General features: G+C 41.2%; 1 protein-coding gene across 1 annotated transcript; it reads right to left on the reverse strand.

Annotated features, from left to right (window-relative positions):
• Nucleotides 1-2,802: 2,802 nt before the first annotated feature.
• On the reverse strand, nt 2,803-10,614 carry ccn5 (cellular communication network factor 5). Its single transcript, XM_050065229.1, has 5 exons — nt 10,490-10,614; nt 8,791-9,007; nt 8,020-8,268; nt 3,945-4,186; nt 2,803-3,549 (listed from the first exon to the last, which is right to left on the reverse strand). Exons 1-5 carry the CDS (start codon nt 10,553-10,555, stop codon nt 3,262-3,264), a joined length of 1,062 nt encoding a protein of 353 aa, XP_049921186.1. The 5' UTR covers nt 10,556-10,614; the 3' UTR covers nt 2,803-3,261.
• Between the last annotated feature and the right edge of the window lie 17,043 nt (nt 10,615-27,657).

Consider the following 27,657-nt stretch of genomic DNA (forward strand, 5'->3'; position numbering starts at 1 on the left):
AGATTTTAAAAGTCATTCACACCTCTGCCTATAAAACTGTTAAACAATGGCAGATAAAGTCAGATCTGGCATTGGATTATGACGATTTGCTGATATGCATTTTTATAGAGGTATTTTCAGTTGTTATTTATCTTTTGTGTTTCCTGTTGCTACATTGGGTATAATGTTGATTTGTCTATGTACTATGTTGTATGTTGTATTCATATGGCTGCAGTGTGGGTGCAGGGCACACAACTCCCACTCTGTGGGACAATAAATCTAATTTTGATCTTGATCTTAAATAATATCCTCTTGGGTCTTTGGTACAGCTATTGGCTTGCCTTCATCCTCAGCAGTAGATTATTTTGTCCACTAGATGTCAAGATGTCTCACATAGTCATCTGGTCTGACTGAGGCACAGTGTGTGCTTGTGTGCAGAGTTGTAAAGAAGACATTAACAAAAAAATTATTGGTAATACTAGTCATAAATTTGGCTTCATTTTTCATAAAAATACCAAAAATGACTGATGTTGTACTTCAAACAACTTTTTAACAGCTCGTAAGCAAAAAGAAGAAGTGTACTATACAAAACTTATCTATGAATGATGAAGTGAAATGTTGGTAAAAGCTATGGTATTTACAACATGACTGTATAAATGTTAATTCATTCATTTTCCATAACCACTTATCCTGTTGAGGGTGACATGGGCTGGAGCCTATCCCAGCTGACATTGGGTGAGAGGCAGGGTTCACCCTGGACAGGTCACCAGACTATCACAGGGCTGACACATAGAGACAGACAACCATTCACACTCACATTCACACCTACGACAATTTAGAGTCACCAATTAACCTGCAGGTCTTTGGACTGTGGGAGGAAGCTGGAGTACCTGGAGAAAACCCACAATGACACAGGGAGAACATGCAAACTCCACACAGAAGAGCTCCCCCACCCTGGGTTTGAACTCTCCACCCTGGGTGCTAACCACTGCACCATCGCGCTGCAATACATAAATTTGGCTTCACTTTTCATAAGAAATACCAAAAATGACTTCTGCTGTACTTCAAACAACTTTTTAAAAGCTCATCAGTAAAAGGAAGAAGTGTACTGTACAATACTTATGTATGAATGATGAAGGGAAAAGCTGCAGTATTTACAACATGACTATATAAATGTATACACTATAATATGACAAAATATATTTCAAAAACAACTGAGAGTACAAATGCAAGATGTGTAAAATATTGAGACATTTTTTCACTGTACATAAAGAGACATCTGTCCAGAATTATTTACAACAAAACAGAAAATACAGAAATAAGTGCAAAGTCATGTGACTACAAACACACAAACATAACTGTACAAGTTTAAAGTTGCATTGTTCACGTCAGAAATCAAATATCTGTCAACACAAAGGCTGGGGTCATTATGTGTCAAATCAACATATTAAAGTCATTGAAATTTGCTCTTTAAAAATATCTTTATGACCACATAAACATTATGGCCAACAGTCCTCAATTCAAATCTTTTTCAGTGAAAAAATGATTTAAATTACAATAAATTCTTTTCTTGGTTCAGTTATGATAATGCATAAGTACTAAGATATTTGTCCCACTTGCCCAAAATATTTTTAACCTAGTGTGAAAAAAATCTTGGGATTACCTCTAACCTCAAGCTAAATTTTGAGCTACATACCACGAGTTCAGTTCTGCTTTTTCCAACTAAGAAACATTACAACATTGAGACCATAACTTGACTGGAAAAAGTCACCAATACCATCGTCATTGTAATCAAGTTTTCTCTATCTTGACTGAAAACCGTCCAGAACTCTTTTCACCAAAATTAATACAGATCACAAATGATGCCAACGTTTGTTTCTCTCTACTGGCTCCCTGTCACTTTGCCATACAAGGCATTACATACTCAGGCACCTCTGTAACATAGACTGTATCAACATAGTGGACATAACCACCATGACGTCATCCATTTGTTTGTGGACTACCGTTTTGAAGCCTAAAGTTTGGCATTTTGGCCGTTGCCGTCTTGGTTTCTTGGAACCAGAAGAGACCATATTTGACCGTGAGGGTGGAGCTGTGGAGGAGCGAGGAGTGGATCTGACTCACAGTACCAGGATGTAAACATGTTTATTTCTGCTGTATAGTTTGGCATGATGTGATTTTGCCAAGTAGGACATGCTCCTGGATCAACATCCCACATCGCATTCCAGGACCAACATTGGAATCAACCAATCACAGCCCTCTGACATCATCAGTGTGCTGCTATTGGGCTTCTTTCAATATTCCTTTGTGCTTCTTCGGAGCTAAGCTAGTTTTCCGAATTGAAGATAATACAATTAAACATAATCCTCAGCAACACTGAACAAAAACCTTGTGAGCTACTGCAGGGTTAGAGTTAGCTTGCAATCTTGCAAAAAAATACTTTCGAATAGGGCATTAAAAAGGAGGGACATTTGTCCTTCACAGGTCTTTGCAACTGCAAAATGACATTATCATTTCTCTTGATGTTGATGAACAATACTTTAGCCTATTGGCAAGTTTGCTCGTTAGCATAGCCTACCTAGTTAGCAAGCTAACTCTCTAACCCTGCAGTCACTCACAAGGTTTTTCTTCAATTGTAGGCAGGTGTAATTGATTGCAATGTTGGTCTTGGAGTAAGAGTAAGATGTGGGATGTTGATCCAGGAGCATGTCCGACTTGGGAAATTCACGTTGTGCATATAGTTGGGCACTTTAACAACGGGATCTACAATGGGAGTGGACTCATGTGGCCATTTGAGGAACTGCAGTTTTTGGCACTTCTGTGTTGGCTGCATTTTTTTTTTTTGCCCCAGAGGTTGCCACTTGATTTGTACTTAATGAGTTGTTGTGCCCTCTGACCTCTAGAAATAAGAGTCTCAGAGAAGGCAAATCAGTGCATAATTTTCTTAAAACCCACTTATGATTCTGTAACTTTTACTTTGTGGGTTATACATTTACTTCCTCTTGTTTTAACTTATCTGTCTCCTGTATTCCTTTGCATTTTCTTCTTTCTGTGAAGCACTCTTTTACTTCTGTGTCACCAGTATAATGGCCTCCCAAGGTGTGGAAGCAAAAAGGAGTTGTGAATAAGTGCAGATTGAGATTCTACATGTGTGAAAATCGACGTTCATCCTGACTCAATCACAGTTTTTATCTACAATTAGTCGTGTATCCACCCGGTGAGCCGAACCAGTGAAGTCTTACTGTTCTGGGTGCATCTGTGCTCACAGAGGTCGATCTCAGCTCAGGGTCTGAAGCCCCACAGAGCCGGGTTACTGTAAGGTGCGTAGGGGCAGTTGTTATGACAGACACAGGAGTGGATCATCATCACGGGTCGCTGTATCAGTCTGCCGGAGGGGCAGTGGAAGGTCACCTCAGCGGTGGTGGTTTGATAAGGCGTGCAGCAGCGGGAGTCAGTGCACTGTCCGCAGTACCGCAGCTGGTAGGCACGAGTGCTGTAGCAGCCTTGGTGAATGAGCCGAATGGGGCCCGGTGACGTGTAGCTGGCTTTACAGCGTCCCTGCCGTCCCCACTAGGAAAACAAAAACTTACAATACTTACAACAGAACTCCACAGGGTACCTTTGATTTTAAATTTGGTTGTGCACGGCAGGTCTGCCATGAGATCTTTGTAAAAGTCACTTATCATAATAAACACATTTTTACTTACCTTCTGTTGTATCTAGCCATGCAGACGACTGCTCAGGTTTTTTGATATTTCTTTATGAGAAATTCTGTCTCCTTTTATTGTATTGTAATGACCATAAAGGTTTCAGAGATAATCAACTCCAAACTCAGCGCATGAAACAAGCCGATTCTTTGCGTTTTGGGTGAACTGACTTTTTAAAAGCCGTCAATGGAACCCAGTGGGATAATAAAGAGACAGGCCCTGACAACATACAGGCAGCAGAAATAAACAGGTGCTCACCATGGGTTTCCTTGCGGCGGGCTGAACTGTGTGGCACGGCCGCACTTTACAAAGTCGAGTTTCCATTTGCAGCTTGCAGGCTGGGTTCTGGTTAGAAACCCGGGTGGAGACTCCAGCCCCACAGCTCTGAGAACAGGCGCTCCACTGGGTGCTCTGCTCTACACAGGTAGAGGCCGGTTGGACCAGTTTGTTTAAAGGGTGATCCATCGGGAGAGCTGGCCACAACCTGCCAGGTCTCATGGCTAGTGAAACCAAATAAATACATGAGCACAGTGAGAAGTAAATTCAGATCATTTCCACAGTTGATGTTGCAACATTAACAATAGAGGGTTGGTAAAAGTGGAACTGTAGTATTGTAGTGTGGTGGATTTGCGGCAACAAAGTGTTAGTGAAGGAGATAAGCCAGCATTGCTGATTTCATTTTAATAGTCGTTGGGAATAGATGCAAACTTGCGCCGAGTGAAAAATTCCTGTGATGCTCTGAGGTGAAAGCCTATCAGTGTTGAGACCTAGTGAAGACTCTGATGTCACCGACAATCAGAAATGGAGGACAAACTTATTCTTGCTGTCTGTGGGCACCAAGAGCTCTACAACCCAACGTCAGTATTTACAGAGACAGGACAAAAAAGGAGAGCACTCGGAGAAAAGTGCATGAAGCCTGGTAAGTTCTGAAAAAATGTATTTGTTACTCATGTAAACTATTTTGTTGAGTTGCTTCTTAGCAAAATGCTCTGAGTAACTGACCCCATCGCAGACTGGCCAATCATAACATAGCATCGGGCCGGCTCAGACCAGAGTCCAACAACATCACAGCTGTGCTCCATTGACTCTAATGCAGTCGTTTCAGATTTCCTTCATTTTCAGGCTGGTTTTGTGGATTTGGAGCTAAATGTTGTGCCTGGGGCACGTCGTGTATTAATGATACTCGTTACCTGGAGAGGTTGGAAAAAGATATACCTTTCTTCCCTGTTCCAAAACCAAAATCAAACCCTGAAAAGTGTAGGGTTAGCTAGCTAGCTACTGAAGATATAGCCTACTGAATGTATACACATGCTGCTTTTGCTTTTTAATGATTATAACAGTGAAACAAAGACCGACCCTGCTGTACAGGAACCAGTGAAGGGAAGCAGGGAAACTTTATGATATTCAACCAGCTGTGTGTCATCGCATTGTGCGCAGATGAACGTTGTTTGACCTCCCCTTGAGATCCCTGCCCGTCCAGCGGTAGAGGTCCAGGTGCTGGCAGCAGCATGGAGGCGAAGCCAAACACCATTCATCTGCACACACTGTGATGCCACACAGCTGGTTCAATATCAGCAAAGTTTCCCTTTATATTCATTGTCTTGTGTGGCGATCAGCAGTGATGTGGTGGTTCACTTTTACACTGTGATCTGTAGCCTATAGTTCGGCTTTAGCTTCTAACTATCTTTGTCTTTTTAACCTGTTGTTGCTGCTGAGTCAGTTTGACATCCTGGATATATCCTTCAAACACACACTGTAGACCCCTCTGTCTGCTTCTCTCTGGAATCACTCTTTCATTTGTCCAAAAATATAATATTTCTTCATGGAGTGCAGTTATTTACAGTGTGGGCTCCATGCTTACTGCGACAGCTTGATCATCACAAAGGGGCGTGGCTTAGCAAAAGGTCTATGGCACATCGGCACCATTAAAAGAACGCTTAGTTACCTATTCCCACTTCCCATTTGCGGGGTATTCATGCAGTTCAAGACAACCATAACTGGGTTCCTTTGTTACTGAAGAAAACATGGTGAATCCCCCAGTTACACGGAGCCTGATAAGTTGAGAACCGCGGCATTAAATCTAAACTAGATACTGACTGAACTCTTTCACCTCAGTGAGTCACTTCAGTAACTTTAACAATGCATCTGATTGTTTTATCTCATCAAAGAATTCCAGTTCAAATCTTATCCAATGCTTTGGATTTTTGTGAATATAAAAATACAAAGCCAAATATTGTTTCTCCCAAAACTAACTTGCATAAGTCATAATAATCAGCTGATCTTCAGCAGTGACATCGCAGGTTTTTCTATCCAAGAACAAAATGTTCTCCTGCTGCTCTCATAAGGTTGTTTGAATCCGACAGTGTTTGGAATTCCAGATGTTTTTAGAATGGCTTCATTTCCCTCTCACGTCCACCGCCTCCCTGTTTAATGGAGTAATAGTCTCTACACGGCTTCTTATGTTTAATTGTTACACAGCTGCAGTTGTTGTTATGAAACTAGGAAACTTGGTGCCTGGTAAAAAAAAATGTTTTGACTTTTCCAGAGAAATGTTGGATATATTTGGACTGTGGGAGTTTTCCTTTGGCCAGACACACCCCAGTTTAATGCAAAAATTCTCCATTAAAACTTCCAGACATGACCACCAGTGACAAACATCTTACAAATGAAGAATGTTGCCATATGAACAGATCATCAATAAGCAACATTTGTAGCTGTGAAATCCAGTCATAGTGTTTGTGGAGATAGATCTGACACTGGAAAATATCTTCTAAGTATCCAGCTTTGATGTCAGGATATAATTTAAAGGAAAGGTCCGACATTTTTGGGAAATGCACCCAATTGTTTTCTTGCAAAGAGTCTGAGGAAAGCTCGATATAACTCATGTTTGCTCACTGAATATGAAGCTACAGCCAGGAGATGGTTAGCTTAGCTTAGCATAAAGACTGGAAACCAATGGAAACAGCTAGCGTGATTCTGTCAAAAGGTAAAAACTACGAATTGTTGTGTTTAACACACTTTCTTTTTTGTTCAGATTAAGAAAACAAGTCAGGAGATGTTAATACGTAAGATTTGGAGCAGTGTTATTTTTGACAGCTATTTTAGATTTAGTCTTAGTCATGAGCCAAAATTCTTAGTAGTTTTTGTCACATTTTAGATACTTTTATCCCTCATAGTTTTAGTCGACGAAAATTCAAAATGTTTTAGTCAACTTTTAGTCAATATGTCTTCTATATGTTTTTTTATAATTCAGTTCGGCTAATTCATGTATCAGAAATTAGCATCAAGGTGACAGACTGTATAAAAACTCACATACTTCACACACGTACTGATCTCTATTTATGCTCTCATAAACTTTGACACCACAAAGAACTAATCTGAGACCACTAGGATTTGTACCCAGGTTCATTTTAAACTCTGACTTATTGATCTGACAAGAACAAGCAGAAAAATAACCTAATTAAAGCCTGAATTCCTTCTTAATCTGCAACATATTTGTCGTAGATGTAAACTCATGTCCTCTCACAGAGTTGGTGAATAAAACTAAACTATCAGCTCAGTCAAAGAAACTCAGCTGAGTTCAGACTGTTTACTTACAGCACAACTACATTCACAGATAACTGAGGGTCCTACCTGCCCATCAAACAGCATCAACCCAGAAACCTTCTCAAGTCTGCACTGAGTTGAGTCCTGCCAGGATCAGTTGTGAAGTCTGGTGGCTGCTTGCCTCCTTGTCGTTCAGCAGCTAGCTAAACATCCTGGCGCTGACTATTTACTGGACTTTACCAGCCTGTTGCTCACGTGGCATTTGAAGACAATTACAAGCCCGGCTTTCAGTGTCCGATAGTCCACCACTGACATTTTCGCCATGTCTCAACAATGACAATGAAACATAGATTGTTGGTTTTTATTATCAAGATCTATTTTTAGCTCGTCATTGTCTTGTTTTCATCAAGGAAAAAAAAGCTTGTTGACGAAAAATTTTCTGCATTGTTTTTGTCGAAATTAACACTGCTTTGGAGGTGCTAGCAGGAAAATGTTGTAACCTATGGGCAGAACCAGGCTAGCTGTTTCCCCCTATTTCCAGTGTTTATGCTAAGCTAAACTAATCTGTCGCTTCATATTTCGCATACAGAAAAAAGTTACCTATTATTTTGAGATTTTACAAGTCAGAAAGACCGATTGATAAAATCCCATGTCCCATGTCTTAGCGTTTCTACAACTTTTAAAAGACTGATTTAAGACATTTTAATACCAATTAAGGCCTAATTTTTACATTGATGAATTCAGTGCCTTTCAAGACTCAAAAGATCTTAAGCATCTGCTGGTTCACCTGTGATGGCATCCTGAATGACCGTGTTCTCGAGGTTTTCACACACCCATTCCTTGCAGCATTTCCCTGGTAGCCGGATATGTTGTGGGTTGGGACAGTCTGGAGTGGGGAGACGGGCAGTCAGAGGGCAAGCTGGCACACAGCTCACCCCTCCACCTCTGCAGTGGCAGTAAGTGTCACAGGAGGGCTGAAACGACTGGCCCTCGTGGTAAGTGATGCCGTTGACTTCACAGCGCAGATCCTCCTGACCTGTAGGAAACACACAGCACAGGCGCCGTCTTAACTTTCTCCACCACACCTGCACCTTGGATTGATGTGGGAAACTTAATCAGGAAGTGAAAGGATTAGATTAGGTGAATAGTGGGGGGGTTGATGGATGCAGGGGGACACGGCACAGGAAAATAAGAGAGACTGGTGGGGACACATGAGCTGCTGTCCCTGCCAATGGTTCTGTAGTTTTATGGGAAACCAGGCCTCTTTACTGAGAAACTGAGGAGTCTGTTTTTCAATCCTTGAGTGTTGTCTCTGCAATCTATCATGCTGCTCAAAGGGTAGTCATTAGAGGAAATGTGTCAACAGCAGTCCTGGAAATAGAAGTTGAAATGTTTTAGAGTTCTGGCAGAGCACCGCTGCCCAGCAGGCCGTCCCGCTCTGCTGAGCAGACTTTAAACATTAACTGTCTGTTTGTTCCGCTCATGCAGACTAACTGAGGCCCTATCACCTCCTCCCTGACATGAGGCTGGTTGTTTGCCTGTTAGAAGAGGCACTCACCGACACACTCCCCAGCGTCTCCAGGGAAGCTGGCGCTGTAGTCGCACCGCAGTCCTCTCTGGCTGTCGCAGGGAAACATCTCAGTGCAGGGCTCGCCTCGCTGGCGGGCACACACCTGGCAGCAGCGGCAGCCATCCAGCACCAGTGGGACTCCCAAGGGGCACTGGGGGACAGAACTGGGGCAAAGGCAGGGCCTGTCACACAGCTGGCCGAACACCTGCACGGACAACACACATGGGAAGAGGTTAGAGGATGAGAGAGGAAATCACACCATCACCACTGTAATTATCACAGTCATCTGAATCATTATCCTCATGACTTCATTTTCACAAGGACCACAGAAAGTATTAGTGGTATTCTCAGAAACTTCACGCCAGTATCCAACACTGTCAGGCCAAACCACTGTTTTCAATAATATGCATCTGGTGGAGCCAAAACAGAGCCGAGACCTGGACGAGCCCAGTCTCATTTAACCAGAGAAGAAGAATGCCTTTATTACTTTATAACACTTTATATAAAGCATGCTTTTCACTCACTGCCCAACAACATAGTGCAGCTGCATTACAAATCTACATAATACACTGTTAGGACATTACACATCATTTCTTTACTTTTAATCAACTTTAAACTTTACAATATCAAGATGATCATAATGTGGAAAAGAAAAGTGTGTCCTTGTCATAAGAGTTATGTCTGCAGGTTAATTTGCTTATCTATAGGGCTAAAATGATCAGTCAATGATTACAGAGAAAACTCTTTTTCACACAGTTAATAGGACAAAACAAGCAACTTCATGATTTTGATGAGCATTTTTCACTATTCTCTGACAATTTACCGAACAGTAAGTTGTTTGTTAATCGTAAAAATAATCAACAGATATTAAAATATAAGTTAAATAGTTCAAATTGTTGGTTACAGCCCTGCTTGTCTTATCCAGGGTGTGTGCAGATCCTTACAAAAGTCCTGAAATGTCTTAAATCCAATCTATAAATATGATGCCTCAAAAGTCATTCACTAGTCTTAAATTTGAATTTGTGAGGTCTTAATTATCGCAAACATTTTATCTAATAACATGGATCCATCTTTTAATTTCTAAGTCTAAATTATTTCAGTTCTTTTGTGTGAAAGTTCATATTTCGGATGTTACAATTCTTTAAACCTCCCATTGAACCTAACACTGTGTTGGCAAAATGTAAGATTAACCTTAATCAGCCTAATAAACATATGCTTATATAAACCCTCGCGCTGCACAGGACCACATACTTAGATTTATACTTTGCTACGATGCTTATTTGTCCAAAAAATCACTCGTGTATTTTGTTAAATTATCTTAAAAATGGTCTTAAAAGGCATTTCATTGAAGTGTGTGATACCTGTAGACACACTGGTTATCATATTTGCACATCTAGAGCTGTCTGTGATCTTATTTCTGTCCAGACAGGATGGCTATGATCACTCTCCTCTTCTTCATTACAAGACAAGAGGATGTTCCCAAACACATACAATGGAATAACTATGATTTCTGAATGAATGATCACACTGACTGCCTTTGGTTTCCTGTGCAGACATTTCCTCAACATTTATCAGTCTTCTAACAATAAGGTGAGCCAAGACAAATCACACACTCCCTCTCACACACACCCCACATAATCATCTCATTGAGAACAGACGACAGTAAGTAAGCAGGATCGGGCCTCACCTGTGTAGTCACACACAGCAGCACAGCCACAGCTATCATCACACAGTCACACAGCAGTCGATCCATGGGGGCTTGTGTTGCTGATGGAGCTCAGTCTGTCTCGCTAATCTGTGTGACGCTGTTTGCTAACTGTTCATTCTTGCGCCTGCTGACATTTATAAAGTCTGGACTCTGATGTCACAGGCTGACTACCGTGTAAACAGCCACTGGACCAGCATCAGAAATGTTTCACATTCCTCCTCCTCTGCTGCCCATTTCCACTTCCAGACACACACACACACACTTCCACCCCCAAGTCTTTCCCCTCTTTCCTCTCCTCCCTCTCTTTCCAGTCTTGTGGCGTTCTAAGTTTACACAGCTTAACACGAGCTGAGGGGAGAAAAATACATTAGCCCAGTTGTCTACAAGTCAAACAACCTCCGGGGCTTTTGTGGTGACAATTCCGATTTAAGTCGACAAGATTTTTATCTCGCTGATGTTTTCACAAGCTGCTGCTTCACTGTAGGGTGAGTCAGATTTAGTCGCTGATCTTTTGAGAGGACGGATTTGGAGCAGATATTCCCACAATTTAATTTTCCCTCCAGAAACCTAAAATACCTCTGAAACCCTAATGTGTAACTTCATCCACACTTAAAGAGATTAAAAACCCTCTCTTCCCTCTGGTTTCCATGGTGTAAGGGCAACACGTCTGAGGCTGACGTGAACTTGAATCATGGTGATCTCTTCTATTGTGAGAGAAACTTTCGTCTGGAGAGAATTTAAATAGGAGCCTGAGAGCAAACAGGACTCCTCAGAGGCCACAAGGACACATCTTATTTTAGAGACAACATAGTGGATGTGGAAAACTTGCACTTCAGGTCAAAAGAGCTCAGTGAGTCTCAGTTACTGGAATATATAAGTTCATTACAGCACAAGTTTGGCCAGAGAGGCTCTTGGTACAGCACATGGACAGAGTTATGCCAAAAACTAACAGCAATATTACATTCTCCAGGCCTTATGCAGCGTATCCCACGTCACGCTGAATCATGTTTAATCACACCACCTTGGAAGAGGAAAAACAATATTGTGTGTAACCCTTGGTCCAGACTGTTTACTATGAGACTCAGGAACATCTACAAGGTCTTCATCTTCATCTCAAGTGTGAAGAACTGAGGCCTTGAAAATACCAAAACATGACAATGCCCAAATCATACATTTTTACATATTAAATCTGTTTTCTACTTCAGTGGCTAAGCTTCTTCATTACTCAGTAGTTACTGCAGAGGCAGCAGTCTTAACAGTGACATGGACTCAGTTCAGGATACCCAGTGAGCAGCTACTTCTTAAAACCACGCAGCATTTGTGTTGTGTCTGTAGCTGCCCGAGAATAAGGGCCTTATCTTACAACCTGTGGAAAGTGGCGCACAGGGCACCACAACTGGATCGATATATCGATTAAATAATCAACGATCCAATCTCGTCGATGCAAAGTTATATCATCATCTTTAGGAAACACTTTTATTTTAAAAGTCTGTGTCACCATCAAACAGGGCAAGCAGCCAAGAGAAAGACAGTGAGGATAGCATTATTTTATCAGGAATAAATCAGCAGCGTGGAGATATTTTGGATCAGAGAAAATACGGGTCAACAGACAGCACATGCCGTATGTGAACAATGCTGTCGATGTAATGGTACCTGCTTGGTCGGGCATCTCATCCTGCTAACTTCTAATGGTGATTTACATCCCTAGTACTTGTGCCCATAGGTGTGTAGGTCTTAAAATGAGGTGTGGTCAGGCGCATTGTTGGTGTACTGCGATTTTGATGCTGCAGAAAGCAACTGCGCCACTGACCAACAAAAACCTGGTCTGGCACAGTATTTTCCTGCTATTTAAAGGGTGCATTTTCCAGTTAGTAAGATGCGCCTACATAGGCAAGTCCCAAACATGTATTTACTCAGCTTGTTACACACACAGGGATGCATGGATGGGTTGCAGGTGGGTAAAATAATACATCATTAATCAGGGAAAGTATAATGACATTCGTTAAAATGTGAACATAGCAGAGAGCAGAGCAGAGCTGCTGTCAGACTCCCCATTAAGACATGCTGTGCGCATTAGGCCGAATGCACAAGCAGCAGTGTGACTTCAGTGATTATTTCAGAAGCTGAAAGTTTAGTTCTGATTCCTCTGTCAAGTTTACCACTACAGTTTTTGGTTCTGCTGCTTAAATGTCCCACGATATTTGCTTCAATGACACTACTGCTCTTACTGCATTACTCTCAGCAGAAAAATGCTTGCCTCTCTAATTTCCCGAATCTGCGAAGTGTCATCTCCCAGAAAATAAGAGATGACAGGGCTCTGCAGGGCTCGACAGTGCGAGCATTTCACTCGCATTTGCGACTAAAAATAGGTGTGTGCGAACTGTAAAAAATATTTAGGGGCACATGTGCGCATAAAAAAACCCAGCCAAAGCAGCCTATATTTTTGTCAATAAAAAAATATGATAATCTAACCACAAATGTTGGAGGAACTCCAGCCGCCTTCCCTCTTCCCCATGTGACACGGTTATGGGCGGTTTTCCAAGGCACTGTCGGCACAATGAATATAAGTCCCACTGTTGGCAGCGTGGAAATAAGTCAAAGTGTGGAGGAGACGAGGGAACGGGAAAAGCGGCGGACCTCCGGGGAAGCCTGCTCCGTTCTCCCCGCAGTTAGGGACCGTTCTCCACGGCCAGGCTGTCGGCTAGGTGGGAATAAGTCAAAGTGTGGCGGAGAAGAGGGACCGGGAAAAGCGGCGGAACTCCGGGGAAGCCTGCTCCGTTCTCCCCGCAGTTAGGGACCGTTCGCCATGGTACCGCTGCTGGGCAGGGTAGAAATAAGTCCTGCAGAGTTTCAGAGGACCTGGAGAATGTTTTAGGTCCTGCAGAGTTTCAGAGGACCTGGAGAATGTTTTAGGATAGGAATAACATTATATAAGATAATCATATTGCAAAGATAATATAAGATAATAACATTAAAGACAAAATTAAATTGCAATACTTTTTCAAAACTTGATGATTTTACCTTTCTGTACATTTTGTATACAAATAATTTTGCTTGTAAATGTCTACTTGCATCACGTTTATTACAGAAAACGCATTATTTGATCAATTTACATTGTGCCCCTAAAGTTCTTTGTGTGCTCCTTACTTTTTCAACTTAGAAGCACATGTGCTCCTTGGGAAAAAAGTCAATCCCTGCTCTGATTAAATTCATGTTATATACAACTGCTTCACCCCTTGCATCCAGATTATGCGCCATTAAATAACACAAGTGCTTGAGCTTGAGCTAATTGTCAGCATGCTAACATGCTGCTGATGTTTAACAGGTGTAATGTTTACCAAGTTCACCATCTCAGTTTGTGTAAGCACTGTAATGTTGGCTAGTAAATACAAATAAATACCTAATACAGGTACACATGATGAGAATGTCATAAGTTTTGCAGACGATCAGTCATAACCCAAAGTATTACAAGATTTTTGACCTGACGATTGCACTTTAAGAGGAATAAGGGATCACAGTTCATCCTGAGAGGGGGCATGAATGTCTGAAACAAGCGTCAAGGCAATCCATCCAATAGTTGTGGAAACATTTCACCCAAAACCAAAAATATTAATGTCATGATGGCGCTAGAGCAGCAGTGTCAAACTCATTTTAGTTCACAACCACATACAGCCCAATCTGACCTCAAGTGAGTCAGATCAATAAAACCATCGCATGTTAACCTATAAATAACACCCCCCTTAATCCTTCCTGTGTTTAGTGTTAACAATTACAACTAGATTCACAAAACATATGATGAACAGCTCGTGATATCCTAAAGAAAAATATGCACAAATTCAACAGTATGTCTCAGTTTTTCCACATTTAGTCAGCCACTACTCACTGTCATTACATGTGCATTTTTTTCATAACTTTCCACTCCCACTAAAGTGGAAGCTATTGTAACAGGTTAAGTCGTCCCCTGCTTTACAAACCATTTACTGTCTATAGTTTTGTCAGTGCCTCAGCAGCAGGGTTCCACCCATAATTGTTTTAATATAGATGTCTGATACAGATTGTTTTGTAGTGAAGCTGCTGGTTGGCAATATTGTGCACAATGTTCAGTATCTTTAAATGTGACCACAGAGAGTATTCATTGTTATTTCAGAGAGCTGTATTATGGTCAGGGTGGAAAAGCCTCTGAGGCAGCATTTTACATCAAGTATCTACTCACTGTTTTAACTGCTCTTGAAACCTGGCACAGTGCATCAATATTAGTGGTGCGAAGTCCTCTAGAGGGCTGGACTGGACCCTTTGACAGGCCAGCTCTGGCCCCTGGACCGCATGTTTCGCGCTAGACGAAAGTCAGAGGATCACCAAAGTCGTTTGGGAGCCATGAATGTCTGTACTAACTTTTGCACTGATCCATCGAGTGGATGCTGACCTGTTCCACTGGAAAAGTTACATTATTGACCTGCTGGTGGCGCTGGAAGAAAAGTCAGAGGATCACCAAAGTCATAAGGATTCATCCTTTGGGGACCATGACTGGCCATACCAAATTTCCTGACAATCCATGTAATAATTGTTGATCTACTGACAGACTGACACCAACCCCAGAACAGCTTATGTGGCTAAAAACATTTTAAAAAATGGCATTACAGAAACATTTATTTTACAGCACAACTACGTACATGCAGCACGTTACAAGGATGCCGTCATAGCCACAATATGCCTTAATCTAAACACTGTAGCAAAAAGACTGCAGTCACTGAAACAGAAAGTAAGCCATTCATGGTTAAGAGATTCAGTCAAAAGCAACACTAGATTCCTGAATTTTAACATCAGCCATTTCTCACAGAGCTGGGTGGGCAGCGAAGACATCCAGCAATGAGTTATAAATAGAAGGAGACAGACAGAAAGATAGAGAAGAGGAAAGTATGTGCGTCCAGGCCCCAAGCAGGTGGGCTCCAGGTGGCCAGCCAGTGTAGATGTACTGCAAGACCTCAAATTCAGTTTTCTCTGAAACTATGCCGTCCTGGCCACTGCTCCACGTGTTTTCCATGCTCTCCAAGAATGACAGAGGCTGGAAGGATTGCAGTGTGACAGGGAATGGCTCCACTAGAACATACACTACTTTGAAAGAAAATCTCAAACCATTGTATGCAACAAATACAACTCACTTTGACTTTTGTTCTGTATGAAAAGGCCTCTCTCAGTGCTTAAGATTCTGTATGAAAGCTCTTGAATGATCCTGAGAATACTTGGTACAGGACAAGCTGTATGAATAGACTGTTAGTGTGGCTTCATTATGCCTGATTTATGAACAACTACTGTGTGGAAAGAATGTAGCCAAGTCATAACATCAATATAGTGATAGTGAAATCACTAAGTATCTGCCAATTCCAACCACGACAGACAGAGAACACATTTTTCCAGGGCACACAGATGTTGGAGAGCTCCCAGACAGTAAAGTATCACTCTCACTGACAGTGGACACATTTGAAGAAACCCCCAAAATCCTGCACAATGACCCTCATTCAGTTTGGGTGAATATTGTTTTGGTATGTGCTGGTATGTAGGAAAAGCCCATTTGGATTCCTTGTTGACTCGTGAATGCAAAAACTGCGGGGCAGAGTAAAGAAAATATTATCCGTCCTGTAAATGTTAGAAAAGAATGCACTGATCTAAAGGAAAAATCACTCCACCAAATCTGTCACTACGGAGCAAAAATGTCTAACACATGTTCAGAAAAGTTGTCCAACAACCCAAAAATACCTCAGAGTGAGAGCAGAACAGAATACAGCGTAGGCCCAGACTGTTGTAATGATACTCAGAGGTGACACCGTGCTGCAGGTATGCAGAGCTGGAATCACATTTACAGATGTGAAACACTTCAGCTCTGTTTTCTCTGTATAAAATTTGTAAAGATTAGTGTTACAGTGAAATCAGACAGTATCAAGTGATGATTGTATATCCAGTGTCTGTCTGTCTGTCCACTACTTTGGTTCAGACTAAAATATCTTAACAGTGATTGGATGGATTACCATTAAATTTGGTACTTACATTTATGTCCCCCTCATGATGAACTGCAATAATTTTGGTGATCCCTTGACCTTTCATTCAGTGCCACAATCAGATCAAATTATTTAGTTGTCCAACACTTTGGTTTATGACAAAATACCTGCAAAACTGACAATCCCATCAGCCTTAGCCTTAGTGTTGAGCTCTAATTAGCAAGTATTAGCATGCTAGCATTCAAAACTATGACGGCTAACATGGCAGACATAATACCTGCTAAACATTGGTGTGTTAGCATTGTCACTGAAAGCATGTTAGAATCAAGCAACATCCAGTGCTGGGAAAAAAAAAAAAGCCAACACTGATGTGCGAAAAACTGCAGTTCCTCTAATGGCCACTTGAGGGTGGCTCCAAAAGCGAGTCAATCCCCAAAGACCCACTATGTCTAAATACCCAACTTTACAACAGAAACAAACATGTTTAAAGCCTGGTGCAAAAATGGTTTTGGTCTCTATAGCTAACTCCCCCCTCATTAGAACTGTACAGGGAGTGAATTGTTTTATAACTCACCTGTTTACATGTTATTAAGACTAAAGTTGCGCATAATTTAGGGCAGGTTGCTTTGAGTGACAGGCTATCTGCCGATAGTGTCCTCAGCTTCTCAGTCAGATCCACCCCTTGCTCCTCCACAGTGCCAGTCTCTTACCTAAATACAGTCACTTCTGGCTCAAAAAAACAAAAGATGTCATCAGTCAAAATGACAAACTTGAGGCCTCAGAGTCGGAGTCCACAAACCAATGGGTGACATCATGGTAGATTTGTCCATTATTTTGACAGTCTATGGTTAGGATGATGGTCTTAGCATTTAACAGAAAGTACAGCCTCACAGAGCTGTTTATATGGCCTTAACCTCTTACTAAGTTCTAAGTTTACCAAGTTTCTTACTTAGTATTCTGACATAATACAAATTTTAGGGATGATGCAACTGCATGCAATGTCAGTGTTAAAACCATCTGATGGTCATCTGATGTCACAACCTCAATTCAACCAAATATTAACTAGAGATGCACCGATCCAGCTTTTTCAGTTTCGATACCGATCCCGATGCGGTGGCTTTGAGTATCAGCCGATACCCGATGCCGATCCGATACCATGGTTGGCCTAAAAAGCTATATACCTTTACATGTAGAACAGGAAAGACTAGAGGCATCAGGCATTGATGACTACACAGTTCTTTCCTAAGACAAAACAAAACAAGATGAAACAGATTAATGCAATGATGAACTATTTATTTTTAACAAAAATAAACAATTGTGCAACAGCAGTTGAAATAGTGTGAAATACCTCCACACAGCAGATTCTCTCCGCTCAATGACGTATGACATAGCTCGCGTCGCAATAGATCTCAAGGGAAAGGATCGCCTCAGGTATAGGTTGCATTTTCCCATACCCGATCCATCTATTTTGATGATAACGGGGCCGATATTCGATCCAGATATCGGTGCATCCCTAATATTAACACCTAACAACATTGGTGGGCAGCTACAGTGTTCATTTTTTCACTTGTTGAAATGCCTGAGCAACTAACATAATAGAAATCAGTGCTGGTACTGGAACCAAGTATTTGAGAGCTGGTGAAAGATGTATTTCTTTTATATACAAAACACACTGCATATGTTTCTAATCTAACTTCTAATTGGATCGAAGAAAGGCCTCCTGTTAATACTCAACACTTTTCTTAGGTTTATACTTTTCCTATAAAGTACATTTTTGTACCCCCAGCATTTGGGACCTCTGCAAACCCAGACAATATTCAAGTCTGCCAGTTTGTGGCTTTGGGTGGTACCAACTAGCTGTGATTTGAGTGTGACTCAGAATAAACAGGCTGTGGGCTGTAACAGCCCCAAATAATACTCAAATCTTTTCCCAGGACAATATTTGACACATACATAACATGCAGAGCAGCTTCAAGTGCACTTGGTAATTGGTGTCTGAGGTTTTGGCACCATGTGGTGCTGAAAGTTTTCCAGTCATTGGCAGGTTGTCTGTGCCAGATCTGCAGGTATCCTTTCAGTGAAGAGGGCTGATTAGCCGTGACTGTTAGAACAGTCAGAAATAGCAAAAACCATGCAACCGGTCCAGCTTTGCAGACTTGAGTCAGAAAGCACGTGGGAGTTGTAGTCTGTTCATGATGTTGATGTACTGAGTTATACTGACTCATTATTCCAGTAAGGATTTTAGAGAGGGTATGTAATGACGGACACTGCTGGTCACCACCACACCCTGCAGAGGTCACAGACAGAGCTGTCCTGATCCATTCAAAACATAATAAACACTCAAACTGCACTGCGTCTGTTCTGTTTCTCTTTCATCTCCTTCAGCAGACCTGGGCTTAAACAGTTTCCTCTAACAAGAACACTGCTAAGGACATCTTTCATTAACACCGGCTTTGAAATCCAAATTACGGTTACATGCCTTTTCATTTATTAAATGACCACTAGATGTTTGTACTGTATGATTCTTGGCAGTAGCCTGAAACGTGGAATAGGTGCAGCTTCAAACAAGTCAGTCATACAACATTAAATAGGGAGGGAGAAACTAGAGGAAGGAATGAACTTTTAAGCAGATGGAAACATTTCCTAACATTTACATAACATAATGAACAGCAGCGAAAGCACTCTCACCACTAAGACCATTTCCTCTGAAATCGCTCTGGTGAAACTGCAGAGGAAATACTACAGGTGCACAGCTGTTTTATGATGTAACATACAACTTAAATTCTCTGGAGTGGTCTAAATATATCTGAAAGAACAAACGGAGACATGATTTAACTCTAGCCACTCAGCCGGAGACTAAATACAGTAATTACCAAAAAATTCCACACACCAAAAGTCTAAAAACATCTTAGATTAGAATCAAAAACCACAAAATGTAAACTTTCTACAGATAGAGTTTTCTAAAGAACTGATTGTGTAAGTCCTTTGTGCATGTGGATATCACTGCCATTTATATGATTAATGTCTGGACACATAGCTAGGGCTCTTCCAACATGCATAACTCCAGCCACAGCCAAAATGTTTTCCTAAAGTGACACCTAAAATTCCAGACATTCCAGCTTGATGTGTGAAAATCCCACAGTGTTGCCACAGGAACACCCAGAGCCAACGATAAGGACGTCGTCCTGACCAAAGGTCGCCTCCTGACGTACACAGGGTTGAGGTCACTGCCGTGTCTACAGGGACAAATGAAAAGTGCAGATCGCCTAGACATTCATTCAGGTGTCAGCTGCACTAACAGATGCATCAGCAAAGGTAGAAACATCTTTCAATACATCACATGCCAGAATATCTTTGAATCTCTTCTTCATCTGAGATTTCTCTAAGGATCTGTCCCAAACTTTGGTCTAGACTGAAAGATCTCAACAACTACTGGATGGTTTGTCTAGAAATTTTGAACACATGCTCATGGTCTCCAGAGGATGAATCCTAATGACTCTAACTCTGAATTTTCTTTTAGTGCCAACACCAAGTTTACTTCTGTCTTTTTTAGTGAGATATCTCAACACTGACTGGATGGACTACCCTTAGAATATCTAAAGACATTCATGGTGCCAGAGGATGAACCAATACTGACTGAGGTGAGACTTCAACTTTTAACGATTGCATCTTAAAGTAGGGCTATACTCGACTCAGAATTCTGTCAGTCGAATTGGATTTGGCTGTTTCCTTTTTTTTGGGGTTCAGCGGGACGTTTTGGTTAATGGTGACATTCATGTTATGTAGTAAACAAGCCAAGTAAGTCCTCAAAGCTAATATGTGCTAACTTTGGTAACAATGGATTGGAAATGTGCTAAAAAATTTGCTGACACTAGATATCAAAGAAAATCCAGAGATTGTACTGTATTAAGTATTAAGCAGAAGGCAGAAGGTATTTCAGAGCCTGACCAGACAAAGCCTCTCCTCCACCAGGCAGCTGCCTCTGTCTCACTCAGACTCACCCTGGGTCTGAGTCCGCAGCTGCCTGTACCAGAGAGCAGCGTGGAAGCTGGGAGCGCTTACTCGACCAAAAAAAGCACTGCAGACTGACAGGGACACGATAAAAAAAGGCGACTGCTCTTCTTAAAGAATCTCAGTTGACTGGGGGGTCTTTAACAGATGATTCGAATCTTCGAGTTTGAGGGGACAGTCCTAGATCAAAGCTTTTACTTATTTAGTGAAAGTAGGGATGAACAGAGTAGAGGACCAAGAGCAAGTAAGCGCAGCATGCTAACTAGGGGTGTAAATCACCAGCTTCATCACGATATGATATTATATCGATTTGTTTGGATGACGATACGATGTTTGCCGATATCACAAAGTCTGTCACGATACGATTTTGATTCGATTCAATTCAGGAGCCTGCGATCGATATGACGCGATATCATATGCCCATCTAACACAATCATTTACATCAACTCACAAAAACAACTAGAATATGATTTGACCATTTTATATCTGAGCTGTTTGTTGTTTGAGCGGAGGCGCGCTTGCCCAGAAATGGTGACACAGACGTGCTATGTGAATTTCAAAATAAATGTGTATCTTTAAGATGACGATATGGATCGATGTTTTCATTTTGCATCGATATAATCGGATCGTTAATGAATGAATCGATCTATTGATGTGGATTGATGTATCGTTACACCCCTAATGCTAACTAGAGAGTCCACACCGGACATTTTCAGTTTTAGATGAAGACAACATCATTGTCAAGGGGGTCTGAACCCTTTTCTGTGGCTGCCATTACACTGATTAGATGCAGCGCTGAAGGACCATCCCTGAACCACTGCCTTCCTGCAAATTGTCAGTTCAATGTCTGCCCGGTTAGCTCCAGCTAACACAGCAGCAGCAGCTAACATCCAATAACATACAATAAAATCAGGTTATGAATTCTTTTAAAACATACAAAAATGTGAAATTATTGATTATCAATTATCAGTGTCTGCCATTAGGAGTAGGTATTTATTGGTTATCAGTATCAGCTGAAAAAAAATCCATATCATGCATCCCCAAGTAAAATATAGCAACAACTGCTGAACGGGTTAGCACAACCTTTTGAACCAACATTCATGGCTCACAGACGATAAATCCTGATGGCTTTGGTGATCCTCTGACTTTTTTTTAGCACCACCCTGAGATTGACACTTAGGGTTTATGGACTGCCACAAACGTTCATGTCCCCTTCAGGATGAATTTTAGTAACTTTGTTTTTTTAAACAAACTTTTTATCTAACACCATCATCAGGGCAAAATTTTTACCTGCAAAACATTGACATTCCCATCAGCCTCAGCTGTACTTAGCTGGTGTTTAGCATTCTCATAGCTCAAAGCACTACTGTGTCTGAGTCCAGCCTCACAGAGCTGCTAGCTCGTCTGTTTTTCCTCCAGTGATGTTGCCATAAAGCCTCCTAACACACTGCCTGTAATTTTGGGCTATACAAAAAAACTTTACTCGCATATTGCTGTCTCATCATCCCCTCAATTATGTAAAGTTTTTTTTTTTGTCTGAGCCTGGGTTCAGGAGGTGTTTGTGGAGAGATGATTGCAGCAACACAGAGTGGAAATAACCTCCTGCATTCGTTAACACACCTAAACAAACAACACATCCATTTCTAGCTTCTGTTACTAAAAATAAATAAGAAAAAATAAATAAGGAACAAGGATTCGATTCATGAAGGCAGCCACTTCCCTGCACGGTACACGGCGTCAATATTTTTAGCCGAGATTGTGCGCTAAGTTCAGGTAGAGGAAAGATACTGTGTATTCTGCAGACAGCTGGAGACATCTGAGACACGGGTAGCTCACTTTTTATAACGCTAGGCCCTGTCGGTGAACTGAATGAAGACACAGGTATTACAGACACATTTACATGGTACTGGAAACTATCATTTTAAGCTGTGGACACACGATAGGATTCTTCTAAGAATTAAGCATATGACACACTACAGAGAGAATGTTGGAGGAACATTTAAACTAATTAAGAAAGAATTCAGCTTGTGCTTGCATGATTGATTTGTTTATTCTGCTTGCTGTGAACCAGAGGAAGCATCACAGACCTTCATATGCTACTGACAGGTCGAATTATTCCAATCCATTTCCAGAGACAACACCAATAACACTTGAGTTCAGCTCAGAGTCCATGAGTGTGAAAGAGTGACTGCAGCTCTGAGATAAACAGTGAGAGCCACAGTGCTCTTTAACTGAATTATAGGTGAAATGGTTCAGTGGTGGCATGAAGCAGCAGTTGCCAATGTGTGGGAGTAGTCAGGATGTGCTTTGCTTTCCCAGTAGTAATTTAGAAACAGTCTGTAAGCATGCAGTTAGTCTTCACAATGTTTATAGATTGTCTTTAGATCAATTTCTGGTGATAATTTCTTACTAACATTCCATGTTATGTGTGTGGAGGTGTAGTGGGAGCTCTGATGGTGATGCTTAAAAGGTTTAAAGTCGAGTTTCTTTTGACTTAAACCCAACCCAAACATTTCTTCATGTTTATCACTCTGACAGTTCCTCTCCTCTCATTCAGTCCAAATGATATACCAGTGGTAGAAGAAGTAATCATATCTTCTATTTACAGAAAAGTAGCAACACGCCCCTGTAAAAGTACTCCATTACAAATACAAGTCCTGAATTCAAGATCTCATGGACACAGTTCCCGTTTTTGGCTAATTTATATTTATCTACATTTACTCAGTTACTTTACTTAGTAGTAACTTTGCAGCTTTAGATCGATAGTGCAAAATCTAATAAACAAATAAGTATCTTGTAGCGTCCCAGTCGAAATAAAACTGAATTGATGTCTAACTGTGCATTCCCACCAAAAGCTTCATAGTCACCTGCCGGCGCTCTGGTGGCTCAGACATCGTTCACTGCCAGCTCCAGCAGGCGCTTGCAGCCATATATGTCTATGCTTGCAGCGGCCAAAGGGGCGGGGCGGGGCCGGGCGCTGCAGATGTGTCCATCTAGGCTGACCGGCGGTGCACTTTACAGGGATGAAGAAATATAGCCTACTATCATTTATGTCTTCACTATGTATTATTCATGACTTTCATTACACAATTAAAATAACACTAATAAACACATTTAGCCTTTATGAGTCTTTTATAATTATGATTTTACCCTCCTGTTGGCACGTAGGACCACTGAGAAATGTAATTGGTAATAAATAAGCGGGAGCTCATGGATCGCATTTTCGGAAGCCTCTTTTGTCTTGCATCAGCATATTTTTCTGAGGAAATGCAGGGTCCTGAACCGTCGGCCCGTCTGGGTCCACAGAGTCCTGCAAACCCGGCAACTCCACGGGGAATTTCACCGGCTGGTACAGCTCCGGGAGAGCCCAGACCTCCATATCCAAATCCCGGTCTGCAATTGGCTGCTGCTTCGGCGGCGGCGCTGCTCATTTGCATAAAGTTCCTCTTCTTTCAACTTCTACTTGACGCTCTGGTTGCTGGCATGACGCCGCTCGCTGCAGCCGACGCCCCTGGTGCCCTTCGTCGCCAGCGTGCATTGAAAATTAATGGCTGCCAGCCACTTATGACGCTCATGAAGCTTTTGGTGGGAACGCACAGTGAGGCAGTTTATCCTGTTCTCAGTTAACTCCATCGTCCAATGGAAGAGTGAAGTAGAAAATTTAAAAAAAAAAAAAAAAATCAGAAAACAAACAATGCATTAAACTTAGCTCATGAAGTTAGCAATAATACCAAAACTCAAATTATTAGACAATTAGACACAAAGAAATGCAGATAATACCTCATTGCCCTCTCGACTGGCGCTAAACACCGTTAAACTCTCACCGTTCGTCCTTATTATTTCCTTTATTTTCCGTGTTGTTTATCTCTGTCTTACTAACGTTACAGGACTGTTTACCTTTCGTCAATTTCCATCTTTTCTGTGTCTACAGTCTCTCAAAAATAAAAGCACTTCCTGGTTCACAGGAATAAAATAAAGGCAACAAAACTGCTAACTTAACACATTGACTACTGAGGATTGGTGTCATTTACATATATAATTACAGATTAAGACTTTATCAAGGGGATGTGTCCAGGGAGTACCGCCCCTCGGTAAAGGATGGATTTATGGATGATTCCAAGGGAAAGTAAGGTAGTGAAGTAATTAAAATAAGCCCCTCTTTTACCGGCTTTTAATTGAGAAAACAACCACAACTCTCTTGTTTACTTGTATTTGTTTACAGGCAAGTTTTGCCCAGTCCAACATGGCAATGTTGACATCTTGCAGTAACGGGGTGAAGCATTCAATACGGCATAATCCAGTGGTTCCTGACTGGTGGGTCACAGGCCCATTTGTAATGGACCGCAAGTGACTCACGCATGTGTCAAGTTTGTAAAAAACACACTTTATTTTTAAGTACAGTGATTTTCATGCACAGAGCTTTTATTTTGAGGTGCCATTTCCTGCTGTAGAGTGAGTGACTAACAGACAGATACTTGACAGAGACAAAAACTAGCTCGATAACATGGCCAAATGCAAATATGACGCTGAATATATTAAACTGTGTGGACCCTGAACAAATAACGGAGGAGAATTCTGGACCCTGTGGCTGGACCAGTTGGGAACCACTGGCATAGTGTATAGGCTTGTTTGAGATTGATCGCTGCACAGTGCATGCAAGTTAGATTCATGTCCAACTTGATCCTGACTTGCTCTGATGTCATGCCTAAGTGGCAACTACAACCTCATGAGATTGAAGCGGCTGCCATTAGGGATGGACAATATAGTGACATTATTTTGATATCGTGATATGAGACTAGTTATCATCTCAGATTTTGGATGTAATTTTCAGAACACACCACAAACATTCAAGCTGTTCTATTATTTGTCCACAAAGTCATTATATCCACATTACTGATGATTATCTATCAAAAATGTCATTGGGTTAAAATTTTGTGAGAGCACTAAGTAGACTGGTCAAAAATATTGCGATACTTGATTTTCTCCATATCGCCAAGCTCTAGCCGCAGTTTTTAGAGCCAGTTGCTCTCCACAGACTATAAGACCCAGGGCATGATGGGAAACACTTGGCTGTCGCCTGATCAAAGAGCTGATCTGCTCTTAGTTTTGTAGAAAGTCCTAACTTACCATGTAATTGCAATATTTAACGCTAGATTGTGGGTTATTAGATTATGTGGTGGATAATAAAAGTTATAAGGCCATGACGTGGCCTGCAGATGGATCTAACAGGGTGTAAATAGGCTCGTTCGAGATTAACTGCACCTCACTTGGAAAGTGGACAAGATAAGACATCTGCAGCAGGAGGCGGTGACAAAAAGCCGCAGAAAAGTTGGACAGTTTCCAGCAGCAGTCTTTACCGGAAATCACAGAAACACTCACATCCTGTCAGATCTGATGCAGATTCAAGAAAATATTATCAGACCCAAACATCAGTTTGATCGCAGCCTTCAACTGTTAAAATTATGACAGAAAGCTTTACAGGCAATCTGTAATTTATGTTCATGACAGAGCAGACCTGTCCCCTCAACTACATAAATAAACTGAAAACATCAGTCAAACACTGAGGAAAGAAACACAACACAGCAGCTGTTATTAAAGAGAAGTCAGATGTAGTCAGGGCTTCACATCTGCACAGATGTTATTTAAAGAATCCTCACATCCCACTTACTGCAAGTATTTTTATCGCTAGATACTTCAATAATTAAAAGTTTAATGTTAATACACAATAAACTACATGTAGTTTATGATGAATGTATCAAGCCTCTGACTACTAGACCACGTGTTTTCTGTAAACAGAATAAACCTTCAAATCAGACAAAAATCTCTGAAATTCAACAAAAATTAAAAGTCTATTAAAATGTCATCTTGTTGAGTCAACATCTAAATCAATCAGCTGTTAGATCAGGTGAGAGCCAGGCGTTTCCCATCATGCCCCGGGTTCTGCAGCAACTGCAGCGCCTGGCTCTTAAACTGCAGCTGCTTCGATCTCATGAGAATATCGTTGTCAACTTTCGCATGACATCAGAGCAAGTCAGGGTGAAGTCAGACACAAACCATCTGCACAGGTCTGGCTCATCTCGAACGAGCCCAATATTTCTGTGAAAACACTGCGAGGTGCAGTTCGTCTTGAATGAGCCTTATGGTTCAGTCTGCTCTGCTCAATGTTCTGGGGCATTTAAATTGATTGATAGCGCCACCTGCTGTTGCAAAGGGTGAATTTCTCAGGACATGGTGTAGCCTACAAAATAAAATGCATTATTTTGTTAATGATGTTTAAGTTTTGCAAACCACACTGTTTCTTTGTGAATCATAGGATATTTATATGACATCGACTGTTCAAGTTTGACAGGAAATCAACCGCACTCTGGTTTGTCAGCTTGCATTTTGATGAACCCTTTGACACTCAGGCCAGTAATTCATTCGCAGGTATTAATGTTGTTTTTCCTGATGCTTTTACATTTAAGTAATTCTCTTTACCAGGGAGAAATACACTCCTGTGAGACAATGAGGATTTTTTTTACACCCAAGGACAATTTGCACTTGCTCTTGAACCAGAGGCTGAACAGAAGATTGTTTTATAAGGTCAAAGAGACCTCTAGTGGCCAAGTACAGGCAATTTAAAGTGTGGAACAAGTTTGCATTTCATCATAGCTGCCTGATTTCAACTGAACTCATCAAAGCAAGGTAGTGTTTCCTATTTTGTTCCTATCATCCTTAAAATTACACAGGTCGTAATAACATTAATGACCTACTGGGATACTGGCAGGGCCCGATTCTCTCCATGTGTTATCTAGTCATTATTTACTTTCATAGGAACCTGGGGAATTTATTCTACAGTAGAAACATACACATCATTATTATTATTATTATTATTATTATTATTGTTGTTTGTTTCCTTACTGAATAAATCAAATATTTTTTTTTTTTTTAAAAATGATTAAACTAGATTACAGGCTTTCTCTTTTGGTGTTCTCTTTGGTGCAGGTAGCATTCAGGGGCCTAATGACCTATGCATGTCTCAATCCCAGGATACAAACACAACCATATTTAATGTTCTTGGTAACACCTGTGCCTTTCGTGTTGTGTCAATTCAAAATATCTGCTGTAAAAAAAAAAGGTCTGCCATACAGGACAGAATATGGA

Source organism: Epinephelus moara, chromosome 16 (assembly GCF_006386435.1).
Source record: "Epinephelus moara isolate mb chromosome 16, YSFRI_EMoa_1.0, whole genome shotgun sequence".
NCBI classification, from domain to species: Eukaryota; Metazoa; Chordata; class Actinopteri; order Perciformes; family Serranidae; genus Epinephelus; species Epinephelus moara.

Coding starts and splice junctions, on each gene's coding strand:
- ccn5 (XM_050065229.1), bottom strand. CDS start 10,555: ATGGATCGACTGCTGTGTGACTGTGTGATGATAGCTGTGGCTGTGCTG. Junction 9,008..10,489: donor TGCTGTGTGTGACTACACAG/GTGAGGCCCGAT, acceptor TTGTCCGTGCAG/GTGTTCGGCCAGCTGTGTGA. Junction 3,550..3,944: donor CCGCCGCAAGGAAACCCATG/GTGAGCACCTGT, acceptor TTGTTTTCCTAG/TGGGGACGGCAGGGACGCTG.